Source organism: Coturnix japonica, chromosome 7, assembly GCF_001577835.2.
Source record: "Coturnix japonica isolate 7356 chromosome 7, Coturnix japonica 2.1, whole genome shotgun sequence".
Taxonomy (NCBI): domain Eukaryota; kingdom Metazoa; phylum Chordata; class Aves; order Galliformes; family Phasianidae; genus Coturnix; species Coturnix japonica.
Genome location: NC_029522.1, coordinates 2,616,135 through 2,637,873, shown reverse-complemented (window position 1 = coordinate 2,637,873; position 21,739 = coordinate 2,616,135). Strand labels below are relative to the sequence as shown.

At 52.3% G+C, this 21,739-nt stretch overlaps 1 protein-coding gene across 14 annotated transcripts in view; it reads left to right on the top strand.

The window, feature by feature from the left end:
- The window catches only part of PCBP3 (poly(rC) binding protein 3), a 47,702-nt gene extending 30,574 nt beyond the window's left edge, over positions 1–17,128 (top strand). For 5 of the 14 annotated variants that reach the window (XM_032446053.1, XM_032446054.1, XM_032446055.1 and 2 more), the window contains 6 exons: positions 1,042–1,083; positions 3,457–3,535; positions 4,160–4,219; positions 6,654–6,706; positions 9,296–9,465; positions 16,930–17,093. In XM_032446053.1, the coding sequence (XP_032301944.1) occupies positions 1,042–1,083; positions 3,457–3,535; positions 4,160–4,219; positions 6,654–6,706; positions 9,296–9,465; positions 16,930–16,972 (447 nt within the window). In that variant the 3' untranslated portion in view covers positions 16,973–17,093. Of the gene's footprint in view, positions 1–1,041; positions 1,084–3,456; positions 3,536–4,159; positions 4,220–6,653; positions 6,707–9,295; positions 9,466–10,833; positions 11,759–16,929 lie in introns of those variants that run through there. The other 9 variants (XM_032446064.1, XM_032446056.1, XM_032446065.1 and 6 more) reach the window with 7 other exon arrangements.
- Positions 17,129–21,739: the final 4,611 nt, after the last annotated feature.

Here is a 21,739-nt window from a genome sequence, read left to right as displayed (position 1 = left end):
CCAGCTGCCTGGCGAGCAGTACTTCTCAAAAGGGAGAGTAAGGGGCAGCACCCTCCTGCTGCAGGGATGCTGCAGGGATGCAGTGGGCAACATGGGCAGCAGAGCTCATCCCCATCTACCTGCCCCAGTGAGCCCCTCTCAGCCCTGGCATCTCCTCGTCGGCCAGGCTGGAGTGAGAGGCACAGTCTGCATCACCCCAGTTTGCCTCCCTGCCTTTCATTTTGCTGCTTCCAATCAATGTCTAATCAAAAGCCAAAGGCCAAATCAGGCTGCCTGGAATTGCCAGGTTCTGCCTGGCATTAAAGGCCCCATTATTTGTGAAGGATGCAGCATGTGTTCGGGAGGTGGTCCATTTTGGTTTTCCTTTTTTTCCTGGCCATCTTTACTCTCCCTTAATCAAGTGCTATCCATCTCTTAGAGTGTTTCTTTCTGCATCATCTGAATAATGTGGCATCTAGCAAGATATATCTTGCTAGCTGGTGGAATCCAAAACGTTGGGCACTCTGGTGGCTCTCAGCCCACAGCAGTGCTTATCTTCAGGTTATTTACAAAAGAGGAGGGATTACCACAAGCAATGGTAATAACAGCAAACTGCCTGGCCAACATCTGCATGGGTTTGCCTGTTGTAAGCCACGGGACATGCAGCCTCACTGCATGGACGCAGCAGAGTGCTGGAATGGATGGGAGGTTTGGAGCCAGCTGGGAGCTGTGTGCCCTAACGGATGGCACTGCTCCCTGCACTGCCTTGCCTGCACTAGGATGCACTTTTAGGCACAAAGGGGGGTAGCGATGCCATCAAGCACCCCTTGCACAGAGCTCTGGCTGCTGAGCACCTTTACACAGTGAAGCCCACTGCAGCTTTTCCTCCCACTCCATACAGCCCTGGGACGTTTGAAGAGCGGAGTTTTTCTTTGGGAAGAGCCAAAGCTCTCTCTCTGGGCTGGGAGGGGCTCCCTGCAGCCCCAAACCCAGCAAAGCCCAGGGCTGGCAGGGCTTTGCCACCTCCTGCCTCCTCTAACAGCCTCTGTTTTTCCTTTGCAGGCCTACACAATTCAGGGACAATACGCCATTCCACACCCGGATGTGAGTTTTACTCTTGTTTTTCTTATTCCCTGTTATGTCACCTGCATGCTACCGTTAGATGACGGAATATTAATATTAGATAATAATATTAATAGCATATTCTCAAAGTGACTGGCCACATGTAGTCTCTGTAATACCTTGAGTAGCCTTTTAAACTGTGAACACACACTGGATTAATTCTGAGGACTTGGCCTGATGCTAAATTGTGCTGTCCCTTCATTATGAGACCAAACAGATCACGCATTCTGTGCCTTAAAACAAGCAAAGGAAGGGGAAAAAAAAGAACTTATCTTCTGTTTCCCCCTTATCCTAGAGCATCGGTCTTCCGATGGCTTGCCAAGATGTCTGGGTGGGATGGGAAAAGCAAGAGCTTTGTCAGTGCATGGTTTCCTATTTGAAGCAGGTCCATGTCTCTTCCATGGGATCCTCATCCAGGTGACGAGGGATGGGAATGCTGAAATCCCAACCTGCTCATGGCTTATTCTGATACACAACCAAGGATGGGTGTGGGACCCGCAGTGCATATGCTGGGGGACACATAGGGAAGGGATGCTTTTATAAGATGCTGTTCTTGTAGTGCAGCTGTGTTGGTTTGATGTGGCTCGGGGCTTCTCCTGCCCATTGGGTGAGTTGGGTGTTGAGTCATTGCCATACTCCATCTCCAGGCCAGCAGGCACTGTAAGCGCACGCTGTCCACGGCCCCACTGGGGATGATCTGGTCCTGTGCTTGGTCTGCAGGCTGGGCTGTGTCTGTAGGAGCAGGGACATCCCCTGCTGGTAGCAGAGGAGCACAGATATCACTTTGTTTTGATGGTTTGGCTGTCTATGTGGTACCAGAATGCACGTACTTTGAAGAGCTCGCTGTAATGCTGGTCAGAAATATTCTGAATCACATGCCTTTCACTTTGGCTCCCCAGAGCAGAAGAGAAACAGGGCTGTGTGTTGCAGTGGGTAGATCACCACCTTCTTGTCCCAGTTTTCCTTTGCAAACCCTGGAAGCAATTCATGTTTTCCTTGTTACTATTCTCCTCTGTCTGACAGGAATAAAATGCAGCATAGCACACATAATGCTTTGGAAGTGTTTAAGCTTTCATCAGCACTGGCAAGGCAGTGTCTGATCCTTGCTGCTGCTCTCTGCCCAGCTCCATGCAGATTTGCTGAGATGTGGAATAAAGCCGTGCGTGCAAGAGCTGTGCTCGCCATCCCACCCCTCCTGCAGCCCCTCTCATGAGGATCTGTCATCTTAAATACTGTTCCATAAAGAAGCCCATCCTGAAGATAGTTTGGGGGCATTGCCCTCACTCTTGCAGGTTGCTGTGTTTAGCAGACCCCTTCTGCAGACCCATGACAGCATTTCAAACACCAAAGCTGAAATGTAAGCTCCTGCCCCCCTGGTTTTTCTCCCTCTCGCAAAACCTACACAGATCTGTGGGAGCTTTGTCTCCTGTAGGGCTTCAGCATTGCCTGGGGTTGCTAAGAACCAACATCAGAACTGTTTCTGATTGCTTGGAGAACACTGTTGTTCCTCAATTAAGCAGCAGTAAGTGTGATGGAGTGTGGGAGGTGATGGAGATCCCCTCCTGCTCCCCACTAAAACCAACCTGCCCACCTCCGGCCCCCTTCATTTTGTTTGGTTTTAATTTGGAATGGTGACACAGAGCCTAAAATGTATTCCCAACAAAATTCTCGCTTCCTGACGGGGCTCCAAAAGGTTCCCATCACAACAAGGGATGCAAGGATCTGAACTACTGCTGGCCATGGCTGAAGCCCACCTTTCCCTGTGCTGCCACAGGGTCGTGCTCACAGTGTCCATGTTGCAGGTGGCATTAGGAGCCACATGGGCTGTCCATCACATGGAGACATTTCCTACCTGAAGGCAGCATCATACGATGCCAGGGAGGTGGTCACAACCAGAGGGGCCACCCATGGGCAGATGCCCCTCTGCTGGAAGCCAGCAGCGAGCAGCAGGCTGCAGACCTGGCAGGGGCTGGAGGTGTTTTTGCACAAAGCCCTGCTGCTGCCTTAGCAGATCATGATGTGGAGGGGCTCTCTACAAAAAGCCAGGACATCTGATGGGCTGAGAACAGGCCTCTTTCTATCTGGTATTGTACTTCAGACCCTGACAAGCACTTCTGCAAAAGATTTGGGCTTTATTGCATCTTACCCAGGCCAAGTCCTTCTGTTAATGCTGGTTTTGCCATGTCTCAACATGGCTTCCAATTTTTTGTTAGCTTTTTTTTTGTTTATTTTTGGTTTAGGTTTCTTTTGGTTTCTTTTCTTTCTCCGTTATGATTTTGTTCTTGCTTTTTGGTGTGACTTGTTGTACTCTATAACAATAACCTTCTTAGCTCTAATGTCCCTCCTACCCCTCAGCAGTTGACCAAGCTCCACCAGTTGGCTATGCAGCAAACCCCCTTTACTCCCCTTGGACAGACCACCCCCGCTTTCCCTGGTACGTACCCACACACCCTTTCTAGATATCCTTCTCTTCTTACCTGTAGAGTTTCTCTCTCTTTCAAAAATCTCTGTATCTAACAGAAACAAATAGGAGAAGTGAAGCTGAGGTCGCAGTGTCCACGGGGAGAGGCTAGCAGGGAGGTCAGGTTAGAAAACTGGGGGATGTGGCAGCGGATAACCTTGCATGCTCGCTCTGCTCCCAGCTTCGCTGGCTTTCTGAGCATAAGCACAAGTGCCAGCACCACCCTTCCCAGCCAGCATCCCTCACCATGCGCTGGGCAGGATGTCCCTGCATCCCGCAGCACCAGTGAGAGATGCTGCCCTGCTGGATGTGGCTGGAAGAGCAGTGGGGAGAGCAATGGGAAGGCAATGCAGTGCTGGGTGCTGGTGTGGCTCACCAGCCTGGGCTGCAAAAACGCTGCTAACAGCTTCACAGAGAGCTGGGAAGCAGATGTAGAGCGCAGGGGATGGCGATGCTGAAAGCTCAGTGGTCGAGGTTCTGGATGGAAATGCCTTTTCTGACCGTATGTTCATCATATTTTGAGCTTCCTAGATGAAGTGACATTGCTTATCTCCTCGAAGGCAAAAGCATTAAATCTGTTTCTTCTTTGCTCTTCAGGAGAAAAGCTGCCCTTACATTCCTCCGAAGAAGCTCAAAATCTGATGGGCCAATCATCAGGTAAAACACAAAGCTACAGGGAAATCAGTAGGCGGCTGCTGAAATATGTATCTGAAGTAGGACTGTGCCACTGTTGTGCTCCTGGATAAACTGTCTTGTTTGTGGAGAAGAGAGCATGTATCCTGGTGGGCAGTATCATGCCCTCCATCCCCTCTGTGAAGCATGTCCAAAGGGAAGTACATGCAGTTTGTTACCTGTTATTGATGTTTTTGTATAGTGGCCATCTATCTAATGGAAAGACACCAGTGTCACCACACCGTTATTCTTCTGTTTAATTTTGCACAAACCTCATCTAGAAAGCATAGAAAAAATACTTGTGGGAATAGCAATAACATGAAATTTTAGCTGTCTCTCAAGTCATTCAAGGATAGCTGCGTTTTTAATGGAGCAGGACCCTGAAGAGCCAAATCACAGCCATCTTGGAGACATTTCCATTTCAGATGTCCCTGGCAGTTGCAAGGCCATGTGCTGAATGTGCTTTCATACCCTACTGTTGCTCAGGGAAATCACCCCAAGACCCCCTGGACATTCTGGGGCGCGGTTCCTGCCTGCCTTGAAAGCATCTGGGAACATCACCTAATCACAGACCATGGAAAGACACCCAGCCAGGTGGTAGCAAAAATAAATGTCGTAATATTGCTCCACAAATCCTTGTCCTCCACACACCCTTCTTTGCCCTTTGCCGTTACCTGTGGCACTGATCCTGCCCTAGCCAAGGATAGGGGTGGCCCATCCCTGGAGATGCTCAAGACCAGGCTGGATGGGCCTTGTGGCAGCCTGCTCTATGGGAGGTTGGTGGACTCCTCAACCAGGAGCCAGGAGTTGGGCTCAGTGATCTTGATGGGTCCCTTCCAACTCGTGATAGTCTGTGCTTTTATGACTCTATGAAATAAGATGTCCCTGATCATGGCAAGGGTTTGGAACTGGGTGGGCTTTAAGGTCCCTTCCAACCCAGTCTGTGATTCTTTGATTCTGTGTCTCGTTGTGTTGCATCCATGGGGACTGCATGTGTGTATCAGAGGGGAAGGAGCTGGTGTGCCAAAATAAGTAATCTCCAGGCTGTAACAACAGCCGTGATGACGCAGAGGGTGATGCAATGCCCCGAAACCCATCTGGGAGAGGCTGTGGAGGGCTGGGATGGCATGTGGGAGGAGAAACACATGCATGAAGGGCATTTAGCATCTGTGGACCCGTCCGCCCTGCTCCTGCTCTCAGTGGCCCAAGGGACGTGGCCGTGGCTCTTCATGGACACCTCACTGTGATGGTGCCGTGCCCAGACAAGTGTGGGTTCAATACTGAGGCTGCTGCTGCCAGACAGACAGATGGGAGCCCATCTTCCCGTGGCACAGAGGGAAGTGCAGACCGGCAAAATGCAGTCATGGCCTGCAGTAGGTGCTCAGTGCTCTCAAGGCAATGGTGCATTGCCATGCAGATGCCCCTCTGGTTTTTCTGACCAGGGCTTCAGTGCTGCTGCTGCGTCATGTCACAGCAGTGTGGCAGTGCCAGTCTTCTGCTGCTTTTTTTCTCCAACCACCTTAATTCCACTCTTTGCTGTGACGTAGACCTTGCAGCCTTTTGGGCTCTTGCACACTCTGCTGTTAAAAGCCTTCCCTGGTGGTTTATATGTTGTATAGATTACTGAAGATTCCCTATTAGCTGCCAGCCAGCTTCTGTCCTATGTATTAGTATGTCCCTGCCCCAACAATGAGATGATTTGACAGGGAAACCTGTGAGAAATGCAGGCTCCCTCCTGGCTGCAAGCACCCATGCAGCTGTACAAGCAGGTTGGTCTCCCAGTTCCAGCCTTTGCCACTGCAAAGGTGAGCATCTGTCCTATCTCAAGAGAAGCTGGGAGGGAGCACTGTGCTGTGTTTGCTCCTTGCTGCAGGCAGCATGTTTCCATGTAGTGTTGCAGGGAAGCAGGCTCTCCATCTATGTGCTGTTTGCCTTGCCCTAATAGGGTACATTGGCCTTGACTCCAACCAGTGTGTACATCTTCAATTCAGCACTTTATCTGCTGAGCTGCTTTCCTAAGCGAGCTGTGCCCAGGGAGGGCTGGAAGGCACATGGACAGCCCTCCTCCAGGGCTGGGTTTTCCTGCTCCTGTGCAGAGGAGGGTTTCATGGGGATGGGGCTTATCCCACCTCTGAGGGCTCCTCTGCAGTGATACTGCAGCCCTGTGCTATGCACACCTTCTTGGAGCCAGCCCTATTGGGGGACAAAGAGTCAAGTGGCACAGGAGAAAGTGGCACCCCGCTCAGATGAGGCAGGTAGAACTGTCTTCCTCCTCCTTGTACCGGAGTGTGTGATCCCCTTCCTCTCCCAGCCCCTGAGCAGGACGCAGCCTTTGCAATGTCGACTGCTGCGGGGAAGTACTGGCGACCCGCTGCACTGCTGCTGCGAGCTGTAACCATTTTCCCTTGCATATGCCCAGGTCTGGATGCCAGTCCCCCGGCCAGTACTCATGAACTCACCATTCCCAATGATGTAAGTACCGTGGCGCCTCCTCCACCTGTGTGTGTGTTTGTATGTCCACACACATATATATATGCATATACGTATACATATATATATGTAAATTGCATATGTACAGCTTTGTTACATGCGTTTAGAGATGCCCCTTCACTGTCTTCACTCATACCTTGTGCACAGCTCCGCAGTCTGGTTGTCTGGGGTCATGGAGCACCTCCTGGGCTCTCCTCTGTTGGTAGCTTTTCTAGGGAGAATCCCCCTCTGTGCTCCGTTTTTCCTTCCCAGGTGAACTTAGTGCTCACGAAAAAGGCCCAGCTGACAGCAGAGGGAAGGGCAGGGAGCTCTCAAGCCCCGGTGTAATTCTTAAGGTACCGCTGGCAGATCTGAGAAGTTTTGGACCTGTCCTTCTGACAGTGCATTGTGTTTCGGTACGGGCAGCAGTCAGTGTTCAGGTCTTACAGGAGGCTCTGTGGTGAAGTGGATATTGTACTCAGATGTTGGTCAGAAGGAGGTTGGAGTTGTGGTGGTCCCAGAGAGATGCAAAGAGGCTGCTCAGGATGCTCGGGTGGGAGGAGGTGAGATGGAAAGCCCAGGTGGGCAGCACCCACACCTGAGGTCTCACTTGCTTCTGGACTAGTTGCCATGGGATGAAAACCAGCTTGTGCTCAGTGGAAAGTGGAGAAGTGATGTCATGATTTGGTCCCCACCACCATCACCTACCAGCCCATCATTCTCAGAGGTTTCTGGATGGGGTCTGGAGGCTGTTTGCTTTTCTTCTTCCTGCTTAACAGGCTTTTGTCATCCCAGTGAGAAAGCCTGGGGGACCTGAGCACTGATAGCAACAAAGGCAACTTTGGTAGTATTGGGTGACACCTGAAAAGGGGCCTTTCCTTCCTCTTAGCATGTGGAGCAACCTGCCATGGGACACAGGACCATTGGGAGCACTTGCTAAAAGTCTGGCTAACATCAGAGCTGTGTGGTGTTGGCTGTTATCACCTGCATCTCCTTCCCATCTAGTGGAAGTGATCCCTGTTGCTTTGGTGGCTCTGAAATTCCTTCTGTTACCTTCCCTGGAAACAGAGGACAGTCTTGGCTGTCTCAGAGTGAAGCACCCACTGTCAGGTTTGGGCAGTGCTGAGCAGACAGCAATTGCACTGCAGAGAAAGGAGAGTTTGAGGGAATCTTGGGATGAAGTCCAGCTTGTCACTCCCATGACTGCCAGAAGCTTGAATGCTGTGCAAGAGAACCTTGGATTCTTCTGGAAGTCTCTCAGAATAGGTCTGGCTGTTCATGGCCCCCCAGCAGGCTCACAGCTGTACATAGATCTGTTTGCTGAAGCACCTCAGGGCTCTCTGAGCTATTTCTGAAGACCTGGATGGGTGACTCTTGGGCTGAATATCACACAGCAGCCCTGGAGACAGCAGATATTTCCAGTTCTGTGATGGGCGCATGTTCAGATCCCTTAGCCTTTGCTCCAGGCAATGATGAGATGGACATGGCTGGAAATAGCTCTTGCTTTGGGGAGCTAAGAATCCATCACCGTGGGCTGACAATGGAGCCTTCTTTTGGACTTACAGAAGGAAATCTTTTGGAACAGCATGGTGTATGACAGCGTCATTACTCAGGAAAACTGCAGGTCATTTCTCTGCTCTTCCTAACCCTCTTCTTTGCTGGGAGCTCTAGTGTCCTTGCTGAGAGAACTGCAATGAAGGCATCCACCCAGAACCCACCATCTAACATCAGGACCAGCCAGCATTTGGAGTGGTGATCATCTCTCCTTATTCAGCCAGCGACAAAAGTCCAGCAGCTGATGAGATGAACGAACATCCCACATACAGATTTCCTGTGTGCAACTGTGGAAGGGCATTCAAATGCCAATGGTCAGAAGGGACAGGTTGGATATCAGGAAAAGGTTCTTCACCAGAGGGTGATCAGGCACTGGAAGAGGCTCCGCACAGAAGTGATCACAATACTGAATTTGTGGGAGTTCAAGAAGCCTCTGGAGAACAGATGTCTGGTCTGATTTTTGGGTGGTGCCATGTGGAGCCAGGAGTTGGACTCAGTGATCCTTGTGAGTCCCTTCCAACTCAGGATGTTCTGTGATTCTGTGACTCTCAGGAACACCACATGCCTGTGTTGGAAAAACACACCTTCATGTGCCTTACCCAGTTATGGTGGTGCCTGAGGGACCCGTGGTTTGGTGCGCAAATACTTGAGAGAAAGCATGAAGACACCCTCAGGGACACCGAGAAAATTCACACTTCTATATGGCTCTAAGGAAAATTAGTTGTTTTTGAAACAGTGTGGAAGACATTTTCCAGTACAATTCTCCTGTCCTGCAGCATCCTTGTTAGGCAGTGAGGGAGATGTCGAGAGTGCAGAGGTCAGGATTAGTGAGTGATGCTAGCAGCAAGTGGCTGGGGGACGCCTGGGGCTGGGCTGATCCCAAGAGCCCTGTGCCCATGTTCAGGTTGGGTCTCCTAGTTTCGTGAGCACTGAGGTCACGGTGTCTCCAGGCAGGGCAAGGAAGGCTCCGGCCGCGCGGTCATGCTTGCGTCCTCAAGGTGCGCTGCTTCACGCCATCCCCCCGCGCTTTCTTTCTAGCTAATAGGCTGCATAATCGGAAGACAAGGCAGTAAAATCAATGAAATTCGGCAGATGTCTGGAGCACAGATCAAAATTGCCAATGCTACGGAAGGGTCATCGGAGCGCCAAATCACCATCACAGGAACCCCTGCCAACATCAGCCTCGCTCAGTACCTCATTAACGCAAGGTGAGACCTGGTGGTGGGACGGCTGCCACCCTCACTCCAGGAGGGTTTTGCTCATAGCAGGGCAAAATCGCCGTCCTCCCCCCACTGAGGAGGTAGCACTGGGTCAGGGCACGGAGACGGATCTGGTCTGGTGGTGGGAAGGCATAATTTGGGACCTTGCTGTGAAACCAGCCCTCTCTCGCTACCTCCTCGGAGCCTCTCCCACGCACTTCCAGGCCTCCACCAATGCTTTCCTCCATCGAAAGAAGTCAACCGAGCAGTCGAATAAACAGCAGACATGGGAATGGCCTGATCGCTTCCTTTCCATCTCCTGGCAGGGCAGCATGGCAGGGCCGGTGATGATGCAAGCCGGGCTGCGCGCGGGGCTGCCGGCCATGGAGCCATTGGGGCAGCTGGGTGGGCCGAGTGGGCAGGCGGCCCATGAGCAGGGGGGCATCTGGTTGGCTTCGTGCTGTCTCTCAAGGCCATCCATCTGTCTGTCCATCTGTCCACGCTGTTGCTGGCAAGAAGAAGGGGTGAGGACAGGGGAGTGCTGGCAAGGTGTGCGCAGGCTATCCCCCTCCCTTGCACCCACCCCACCTCTGCCCTGACCTGCAGCAGGCTCCATCACCCCCTCCTCCCTGCTGCCCAGCCCCACAGCACCTCCCCACCACCTCCTGAAGAAGGAGAGAAAAGAAAACAGAGTGGCTCTGTCATTGGAAAGGGCTGTCCAAGCCACGGCTCATGCCATGGCAAAAGCAGAGATGGAGGGTGATCTGGTTGAGGGGAAGGATGGGACACAGCTCGGTCTCTCCTTCAGTTTGTAAAGGCAGAGCAAATGAAGGAACTGGGGGAGTTGTAGGTGACAGGCAAATGGGATGAGGATGCTAGGACTGATGCTTGCGTCTGGTAGGAAGGATTTTGGTAGGAGCCATGTGCTGGGACAGTTCCTGCCAGCACCTTTTGTGCATGGCACCTCTGCTAGGGGCATTCAGTGAGGATCTGCAGCATCTGTGCTTGAGCATCCTTGAACTGACCATGGTGCTCCATGTGCTCAGGCCACCAGACATCAGGCTGGTGACCTTCTGCCATATGCTGTGACATCTCCAACAATCTAAGAACCTCTTGAGCACCACCTGGGGAACCCACTTGGACACCAAGAAAGAATTAACACTTACTTACCCCCAGCTCAGGATAGGAGCAGGGTGATTGGAGAGAGTGGATCTATCTGCACAATGCTGAGCCCGCGGGCGCCTCACTGGGCATCCCAGGGGTCATAAGCAGGAGAGTCAGTGCTGCCCCACAGGATCTGTGTTTTCTTTTCTACTCCGTTGATTAAGCGCTTGTTTTTGTCTCCCCCGCCCCTCTCTCTGCCCCTGTCTATTCTAGGCTGACGTCTGAGGTCACTGGAATGGGCGCACTCTAATTTCCACCCACCATCCTCCACTCCGCACCACCCGACCCTCTCCAGCCAAGGGCACCTCCACCCAGCCTGTACAACCTATACATCTTCCCCTTACCTCCGCAGATACTCTTTTCTTTACTAACAGATATATATATATAAATATAAATACACATGCATAATGCACCCACTGGAACATTTCTTTATGACCTCCTTACTGTGCTCCTGAGATCGCTCTTTGATTATGGTCCTTGTTTTCAGCGTATGGTGTAATTACTTCATCTTCTTTCCAGGGGGGTCAGGGAGAGGGGGTTTCACTGGTGTGACTCAAGAAGACGCCGGGTCTCCAGTGTCAGTCTAGTGTAGCTACTTACACATTTGCGTTGACATTGGCTGTTCTTGCTGTAGCCTATGGCCCCGTGACACCACCCAGAGCTGTGCTTGCTGCCCTCCCCGTGGTCTCCCCAGTGCTCCCCCTGCGTTTGCTTCATCCCCTGGCCTCCCCTTACCGCCTCATGCCCCTACCCCAAGGATAAGGTGTAGTTTTTCACCCCTGTGTTGTTTTGGAAGCAGAATGTGTGGGAGCCAAGCCTACGTGCATGCATGGGTTCACGCACAGATGTCTCTCTGCAACATGGCAGGGTCCAGACAAGCCATTTTTAATACTCAAAGAAGGGAATCTCACTCTCTCACATACACAGACACACACACACAAAATTCCCTTTTTATAACTAATGAGCAACTGGATGCAGGATGAATTCAGCTGTACAGTATTCACATCCCCAGGGGCATGAAAGCACTCTTTGACAGTCCCCACAAGCAACCTTTGGACAATAGCTCAGGAAGATCTGTGAGCCAGCTGTGTTTGTCATTGTTTGTGTTCAATAAATGTCTGTGCAGCTCTGCTACCAATGGGCTTTGACTGTTCTTCTCCTGGGCCACCTCGCTGTCCCCAGTGCCATCCTTCCCTCTGCATCCTTCTCCATTCAGCAGCTCAGAGGGAAGGTGGGGGGTGTGTGTAACAAAACCTTTCTGTTATGATCATTTTGTTTATGAAAAGTCCCAGTGGGTGATGCACTTCCTGAGTGAGCCTAGGCTTTCTTTTTCACCAGGGAGAGTGCTTGGCTTGCACAGTGTTTGGTTTTCCAAACCATGCTATGCTTATCCTTACGGTTACGCTCATGGTTATGATTATGGTTATGGTAATGGTAATGGTAGGAAAACAGATATCTCACCACCCTCTTGTCTGGACAGATCCGCTATGTCTGTGCCCTAAGCCCTTTCCCTGCCTTCTGCTTCCAGGCTTTACATCTCTTTATTGCCACTCAAAAGTGGAAACAAATATATTTTCCATCAGCTGATCTCCTTCTGTACAAAACGTGTGTCACCCATTTTCCCCATACTGCAACCACTGCAATACATTTCTGCACTGTGACACATGGGAAATATATTGCTTCTCCTGGCAAGCCCCGGGGCTGGATGCCTTGTCCCTCTCCCCATCCTGCAAAGCCTCCCCTGGGCAGGGCGGGGGGCACAGGGAGCAGCATGGCAGATGCTCCTGGACAGGAGGACACGGGCGCTTTGGGCACAGCTGATGGGGTCAGATGGAGCCTCTGTGTCTGTGCAGATGCCAGAGCTGCAGTCAGTGCGGTCCTTAAGGTGCTGTCCTGGAGGATGGATGCTTTGCCCAGGGACCAGTGGTTCCTGCAGACTGAGGCTGTTCTGGATCTGCTCTCAACCCCACAAGAACCCGTGGGTGACATCCTCTGCCTGGACCATCCCCACCAGGAGTCCTGGTCCTCCAGTTCCATCAGAATTCTGCTTTTTGCTTTGATACAGGCTGCTGTTTTGTTTTAGCTACCTGGGGACAGCCTACAACAGAGAAAACCATCAGAGCAGCTGTGGCTGGGCAATGCTGTGCTCCTGCTAATGAAGCTGGGGATTGCTCAAAAACTGGGAGTACAGAACACAACAAAACCAGGCTGGGAACCTTCAAAGCTTGTTCTGCTGCTCAGGGATCCATCCTTGAGGGAGAGGGGCATCAGCCTTTTCTCCTGCACATTCAGGCTTCAGCAAGTATGGCAACGGAGCTGAGCCCTCCCTGGGTTATTTTGCAAAGAGAAACAACAACAACGAATCAAACCCCCTAATTTTATATGGGAATCCAGCTGCTTGTCCATTGTTATATGAGCTTAAGCAAGGCCTGGAGAAAAAGCTAATTAAACAACAGTTGCAGTATCTGCTGGGAACATGCTGATGACAGCAATGATAGCAACAAAATCATAAGGAATGCATTAAAGTCTTTCGTTTTCTTGGTGCAACTCAAAAGAAGTTGGCATGAAGACTCTCTTTTTCTTTGGAAGAAGTCACGGTGTCTCGCTTTTACTTGTGAGATGGCCTAGTTTTACATTCAATAGGAACTCAGAGCACTGCAGCGCTGCATCCACAGCCATGTCAGAAGGAGAAACATCTGCGCATCTTTAATACTGAAGTGAATATTCAGGACGATGTGAATGTCACAGTTAATTAACAGAAGAGCTTTAATGCATTGCTTGTCTCTCGATGCATTTTATCCAGACAGAGTGAGTCAACATTTTTGGAAGTATCTGGCTCAGTGAAACTCTATGGGAATGTGTTATTTAGTGGGAAACTGGGATTTTGGCAGGAAAGAATTGGTGCAATGCCTCATCCTGCTCCAGACCCCAGAGTGAAGTGGGGCTGCAGACCAGACTCAGCCCCTTGCATGGCTCATGTCCATGACAAGTCATGCTCCCAAAACTGAGTGCTGGGAGTATTGCTGTGTGCATTTGTCTAGAATTTATTTGCAAAAGGTTCTTGGGTTTTTTGCAAAAATGGTACATAATCAGAGTTGAAAAAGATTTTTTCCCCCAAGGGAAAGTGACTTTCATTAGAGAGGCTCTTTAAATTGAAATTATTCTCATTTAATTGCTTTTTTTTCCCTCATGTATTGATGCTAGTCACTTTTAATTATGCTAATTTCAAGTTTATGACCTATTAGAAAGGGTAATTTCCCCGGCAGAGGCAGGGTTTCCAGCGGTAAGGACGAGCCCTCGCTCTCGCATAGCTCCCATCGCAGTCACTAGATGTCCCCCTTGCCCCACGCACCCCGCTCCCGCCGCTCCAGCTTGACCTGGCCTCTCTCTGTGAACGGTGTGCATTGTCTGATCTTCCCTCCACTCAAGCATACATACATCCATCCACTCACCCACCCATCCACTCACCCACCTATCCATCCATCCATCCATCCATCCATCCATCCATCCATCCATCCATCCATCCCTCCCTCCCTCCCTCCCTCGCCCCTCCCCCCTCCCTCCCTCCCTCCCTCCCTTCCCCTCCCTCCCTCCCTCCCTCCCTCCCTCTATCTTTCCAGCTTCCCTCCATCTCTCCTCTCCGTGCCCTCCTCTCCTCTCCTCCAATCTATGCCCTCCCTCCATCTATCCCTCCATCCATCCATCCATCCATCCATCCATCCATCCATCCATCCATCCATCCATCCATCCCTCCTTCCCTTCCTCCCTCCATCCCTCCATCTATTCATCCATCCACCCACCCATCCATCAATTCATCCATCCATCCATTCCACAGACTGTGATCTGGAAGCTTTTTGTACCCTAACAGTAAAGAACAAAGTTTGTAAAATCCCAAGATATGGGCAATATTTTGATGTTTCAAAGAGTAATGATGTCACAGTAAAAAAAGGATAGGATTGTATTAGATATTAGAAAATGCTCCCTGTGAGGTTGGTGAGGCCCTGGCACAGGTTGCCCAGAGAAGCTGTGGGTGCTCCACCTTCACAGTGCTCAAGGCCAGGCTGGATGGGGATTTGGGAAGCTGACTCTAGGAGGTGTCCCTGCCCATGGCAGGGGTTGGGGCTGGGTGGGTTTCAGTGTCTTTTCCAACCAACCCAGTCCATGATCCTGTGACTCTGTGGCTCTGTGATTCTGTGTGCATGCTCCCAGCCCCAACCCCTTCCCACCTGGGGATGTTGGCTCCTTGTGCCAAGGAGCTCCTTGTGCTCCATGCTATGGGGAAGGGCATGTACGAAGAGTGTGTTGGTGGCCAGCAGTATTTCCTGCAGTGGCAATCAGAGTAGCTGCCTAGCAGGAGATCAGCACCGTGTCCCAATACAGGATTGGTTCCACCAACACTGGGTCCTTCATGAAGACCCCCTGGCCTGTTGGAGCACATATGTGGCCAGGTTGGCACCAGCTATGGGTCTGCCAGCTTCAGGTCCCCACCACACGCTCTTCTTGCACCACTTATACCAAGGGAGGAGGCTCCCAGCACACAGCCCCAAGCTGCAGCTGGCCTGACAAAGCAGATTTGATCTTGCTGGCTTGGCGTTTCGCAACAGAAGGATGTTTTCCAGAGAAGGTCCTCAGTGGCCTCACAGACCTTTCCAGTGGCAGCTGGCGCCGTTACAGAGCTCGAATGGAAGGACGTGCAGGAAGGTCAGGGTCTGAGTCCAATTTCCCTGCTCCCATGTTCAATTGCAAAGATCTGCTGAGAGGGTTATTTTTGCTTAAGAAGAAAAGAAAGAAAGAAGGAGGAAAAAAAAAAGAAAGAAAGAAAGAAAGAAAAGAAAAAGAAAAAGAAAACAATGCAGCTGTGGATCTGAATCCAGTGCAATGCGCGGAGCCCGAGGCCTCCATCCAAAGGGTAACGTGGCAGTGACTTTGAGGAAGTACTGAATGTACCAGATGTGTGGCTCCTCCAGCGCCAGATGTGCGCCTCCCCCGCCCCAGCCCTTCACTGAAGAACAAGCGATCCTGAAAGCATCCTGCAGACTAAACCTTGCCAAGCATGAAACTGAAGCGTCTCTGGATTCCCACAGCCGTGTTCATGTGGCTCAGATCAGGGATGTCCCTCCCCAGAACATGCACTGGCGCCTGCTCTGCACGCAGGGAGCAGACCCAGCTGGGCAATGTGGGGTGAGCCATGCCCTGTGCCCAGCCCCAGCCTGCTACTGATGTACAAGGCACATGCTGCTTCTATAAAGAGCTGCTTTGGTTCCGAAAGGGAATGCTGGGCTGTGTGTGCTTGAAATGCTCCCCAAGCACTGCATTCTGCTTCCCTGCAGGCAGCGTCTCAGTGGCAACGTTTGCTTCTGGAAGAGGTCCTTTGTCTGAATGCATTTGTGTCTGCAGCAGAGAGCAAGCCAGCACCAGGAGAGGGGATTTTATGCTGCTTGGCTCTGGTGCCTGGTTACATTCTGCCCCTCTCAATGAGCCCTGGGGAGCCCTAGGACAGAGACCTGGGCTGGGAGGGTGGAGCAGCATCACCCTGATCCCAGGGTTGCACCTACTGCTGGGGCCAATCCAGGATGGCAATTCAACAGGATTTTCCCAGGCAAAAGGAAGTGAGGCAGCTCCAAGAGAAGTTTGCCCCAATCTTTTCCTTCAGTGGGTTGTTCGGAGCAGTCCTTCTGGGAAGAGTTGTACTGGGGGGGAAAGGAGCAGCCAGCCAGATGCTGGTTCCTGCTGTAGGCAGTGCTGTGTCCTTCTGGGGACGTCTGCATGTACAGCTCAGCACACAGCCCTTCTCCTGCCTCCCACGTTGGAGTGCTGTGCTGTAAAAAGGCAGTTAAAAAGGCAGCACTTTGAGTCCTGAGAAACTCAAAGCTCTGCTTAAAACCAGTTTCCAGTTACACACAAATGCTGCTTCTTCTCTTGCCTTGAGTGGATTTCTATTACCTGTGTGAAGCACTGTGGTCTCCAGGTGTGCCTCTGATCACCATTTGCCAGCCCAAACAAGATGTGACAAATGGTGCAAAAGATGGGCTGTGGAGAGCGGGGAGATGCTTTACATGAGGATGCTGCCACACTGTCATTGGTAGGGGTGGGCAGCTCTCATAGATGGTAGGTTCTGAAACCAGGAGAGAGCAGTGGGCATGGCAATGCAGAGAGGTGTGTGCTAGTGCCACGCTCCTTGGTGCTGGGGATATTGGGGCATCCTTTGGGGCCCTGTGGCCTTGCAGCACTTTGTGGGGTGTTTCTGGGAGGAGGAGGAGGAATAGATGCCAGCCTGGGGCCTGACCATCTCTTTTGGTTGGCCTCCAGCTTTCCAGATCCAGAGCCCCACGGGAGGACCTTCCCTGCGTGACCAGCTGCAGCGGCTCACACCCGCGGTGCCCACGGTGCCCCAGCGCTACCTGCTTCTGCCATCAGCCTCACTTCTCCACCCCTTGGCCTCCTGCTGCTTTATAATGTATTTTGTGGCTTTTACGTGCAAATGCAATAAAGCTCTCACTGACTGTGATCCCAGGTGGTTGCTTACAAATGAGAATGCTGTGGGGCAGCAGGAGTCCCCGCAGCAGAAGGGTTAAGGTGAAGCTCATCCCACACAGCCCACGCATCAGCTGGAAAAAGCTGCTCAGTGCGCTGGCTGTGCTCAGCATCAGGAAACAATCACGCGCAGCAGCCAGGCTTCCAGGAGGGGAAGGGGAGCGGGGCGGGGGGGGAGTACCCTGAAGCAAACCCAGAGCCCTCCCAAAAGGCAGCAAAGGCCAGGATTCATTACCCGCCGGGAGACGTGTTTATAGCAAATGTGAGTCACCGCCGGGGACGGGCTGTTGGGATGGGTGCGTGCTGCCCATCCGGCCCCGCACAATGGCAGCTCTCAGACCAGCTGCCCCACGCCACGCGCCAGCAGCTTGGAGCAGCCCCAGTGTTATTTCGGGGCATGCCTTTTGCCCAGACCATTTCGTTTCTCATTGCAGAAGCACTGTCAGAGAGCTGCCACTCCCCATCACGCTGGCTGCCGGCCCTGTGCCCCTTGGAGAGTGGAATACTACTCTATGGGGAGCAGAAATGGAGCTCTGTGCCCAGCTGGCCCCTGACACACAGGCAGGAGAACCCATCTAGATTTTGTCCCGATTGTGAAGTGAAGGAAAGTGAACCCTTTTCAATATTTTCTCGTGCCTCTGTGTGAAGGGAAGCATTCTACCACCTTCCAAGCCAGCCCAAGCTGCGTTCAGCCCATTTTCTGTGGACCAGACCCATGGCACACAGCATGTGCCCCATATGCAGCTGCCAGCCTGCAGCACAGCCTGGATCGCTCAGTCACTCCACCAGCATCACAGAGTGCCCATTCCCAGCCCTCCTGACATCCAAACCTAACAGCATCCCCATGCTCCAGCTGCCCACTACCAGCCCTAAATCAAAACAAGTGATTTGCTGTGGAAAATCATCACTCCACACTTGCTCTCCTTCACAGCTCTCTTTATTTCAAATGAGATGACATTGAACCACAGAATATCCTGAGTTATGAAGCACCCATAAGGATCAAGAGCCACTCCTGTCTCCATACAACACTGCCCAAAACCAGTATGGCAAAGCCAACACTCGCCAGGGCTGGTGGTGCTGTGCCAGGAGCAGCTCCATGGCTCCATGCTTCATGCCTGGCACCATCACAGGTTTCTGGGCTCCATGGGCAGCTGCAAGACAGCCATGACCCATGGGGACAGTGGGCAGCCCCAGCTTTACTGCTGCTCCAGGGGGCCGACAGGAGTGAGAGTGTCTGGGGATATGAAACAGCCAGCTTAACTTTTCCTCTTAACAAATTAGAAGGAGAAAAAAAAGACAGCAAAGATGTTTATCTTTGCTTATCATTATGATAATCCACCGGGATTTCCCCATCTGCAGTGTGTGCTGGTGGCCCCTGTGATGCCTCCTCTGTGAGTTGTTCTGCTCTGGGCCACAGCCACTTATCCTCCCCTCCTGGGCTCCTTTTGGGGACAGACACTTCTTTTCAGCACTGTGGAGCCAGGGAAGCAGATCTGGGGAGCAGCAAGATGGGTGTTGTACATCTGCTCTTCATTATCCATAGAAGAGCTGAGGACAACACTTGGCACTAAGCTGGGAATCTGCCCCTGCCACCAGCCCAGGGGGGATTGACTGGAGATTGTGCAAGTGCCATGCATCTTGGAGCTTGCTGTTAGTGCAGAAGGAAAATGAAACCGTACTAAAGAGATAAGGCAGCAAGGAAAGCAGGGATGGGTTTTTGGCTCCCTGAGAGAGGTCAGAACCAAGCTGTAACAAAGCAAACCGGGGTTTGCATGTTGTGGAGGTCAGAGGATGGTGTTGCAGTGGCTCAAGAGCTTCACATCTCCTCCCCATGAAAATGAGCCCACTCAGCAAGTGGGTCCATGCTTTGGTGGGTGAAGGGATCAGGTCTGGGGATGAGGGTACAGCCTGACAACAGATCCAGCCCTGGATAAGCTGCCCTGCAAGGTACCACCACGGGGGTGACAGCATGTGGCTGTGCCTGGTGGCACATGGGTGATAGAGGTGATGGTGAGCCATGCCTTCTCTTCCAGCTCCCACGCTGCATCTGATGCCTTCCCTTTTGCTCTTCTCTCTGAAGAAAGCCAGCCAAGCATTCCCGCAGGCTCAGACAGCTAGAAGAGAAATATGATTACCAGATGGTTTGTTTTTCCATAGGACCAGAGGCCAGTGTGAGGTAACAGGGAAAATTTTAACCCACCCCAAGCCAGCCTGGGTGTGGGGCTGCTTCTCTGCCTTTGGGGCTGTGCTGGCATGCATGGGGTCTGCACAATGGTGGTGTGGGTACTCTGGGTGGGGTGGATGGAAGCCTCCCACTGCCAGCCCCCAGCCCTTTTGCAGCCCTACGGGGCAGCCTGGGGAGCCATGGGTAGGGAAGCTCACCATTGGGCATGAACATGGGCTGCTAGGACCCCCGAGCACATAGTGGAGGAGGAAGAACTCTCTGAGCTGTGTGCCCAGATGTGAGTACCCTTGCTGGAAGGGAAGAATGCTGGAAAGAAAGATAAGGAACCCACCCTGCCAGTGCTGGCAGATGGCAATGTGGAGGAGTTCACATCAGGTCAGCAGAGGCAGTGGTGCAGGTCCTCCCCTGGCAGAAAGGACAAGCTGTAACGCTGCTGCTCACAGTAATGGTGCCAAGGTGATGGGAGGTGCTGCATGGCTGGGGATGGCTTTTCTCCCAGTTCCTTCTGCAGGGAGGTGAAAGAATGTGAGACCCTTCCCAGTGCCCTCGTGTGGCTCTGTGCTCACTGGGCATTGCTGTCAGGGTGGCTTTGCACTCCCAGGGCTCTGTGCCAGTGGCACCATTGCCATCCTGCTCTGAGGGCTGCTCCTCCTGCAGACACCTCTGTAGACAGAGGGTGGTAGCCTGCTCACCAGCTGGACTCACACAGATCAGCTTGGACTTCTCCAAGGAAACCATTGTTTGGTGCCTTGGGATCCTCACTGGCCACTAGCCCTACTTTTAGTAGACCTGGAAAAGACAATAAGCTCAAAGGCTTTTGAAGCTGGGTGCAGATCCAAGACCCTGGCTGGGTCAGATAGCAGAGGGGACATGTTTGGGATGCTTTGATGGTCTGCAGCCATGCAGAGCCATGCACAGTCCATCCATACCATGCACAAGCTGCAGCATCACCACCAAGATTCACTGGCACAGCCGGGCCAGACTTGAGATGGCTGAGGTGTCCCCCTACTGCAGGGCAGAGAACTCAGCTCCTCTGCTGCTCCCACCAAAGCACGAGGAGCAAAGCAGCCGAGCAAAGACTCTCTGACTTCTGATGATGCTCATCCAAAGAGTCATTACTGAGTGCATCTTCCTCAGCAGCTTGCAGGCATGCTCCTCCACTGATGGGACTCCTACTCAGTGGGACTACTCTGAAGATCTCAGCTTGAGCCTTCTTCCCACCACATTCCACAGACCACCTGCACAATGACGTTGCCAGAAAGGTTGTGTGGGGAGGTGGAGAGGCACAGCGGTGGGATAGGAAACGGGAGAGAAGAAGGAAGGGGCTGGGTGATGTTTGAGGAGAAGCCTCTGGGTCTGGGTATGATGACTCCCAGGGAAAGGCCAGGATCACAGGTCATGTCTCCATGTCCTGGAGAATGAAGAGTAGGAGTGTTCTGAGCAAACTGGCAAGGAACCTGAGCAGTCATCTCCAGCAAGTGCAGGAGCTCCTCTGGAGTAGCTGTGCAGGTGCAGAAGCACAACACTGTAAGCAGGAGAGCAAATGCTGCCTTCAACTTGTCTGTATATAGGTCATTGAGCTGGGTTTATTCTGTCGCCTCCTAGGTTTCTTTCCAGCTAAGTACTCCTTGGCCTGGATAACACATCCATTTGCCCCCTTCCATACCATGAAAGGGGGCAAGCATCCTTGTGAGCAAGCTATGGCTGTAGCAGGAACAGCCCCAATGTTTCCCTTCTCTCCCAGGTAGCAGTGAATGCTGCTCAGTGATGAGGGTTGGGCAATACCTGCCCCACCAGGTGAAAGCCTCAACCTCAGCACTAAGGCAGAGCCTGGCTGAGCAGCGTGGGGCTCACTCCCTGAGCCAGACATGGAATGCAGGCTGTTTGCAAGGGCTGTGGGTCCCAGTGCTGCTGTGGGTCCTCATGGCACCCAAGTGGACTAAAGATACATCTAAAGGTTGGGGTACAGCTTCAGCCCCCATAGACAGGGTGCAGCTGGGGGTCACTCTGTGTATGTGTGGGGGGGTCTCATCTTGACTCTTTGGGAGAAAGAGCAAAAAGCCCTGCGAGCAGAGGAGGAAGGCACTTCTCAGGCTGAACCTGTTGCCCCTGTCATGCCCCCTGCCCAGGTGTGCCCTGCAGTGGGTACCCTGCTTAGCAGGCAGCAGAGCACAGCTTCTGGCTATCTGGGATGCAGAGGGCTGCCTTCCTCCATCCCCCGGTGGGCTCAGCTCAGAGCTCCGAGCTCCCAGGTACCTCCAGGGTAATCTGGAGGACGCCGGAGCTCCGCACGAGGGGTGCTCACGGGTACAACGAGCGCAGAAAGGCAGCGAGAAGTGCAGGCTGGCTTCTGAGTCAGCACGGACAGCCCTGGTCCCACCCTCCATCTCGGCTACGGAG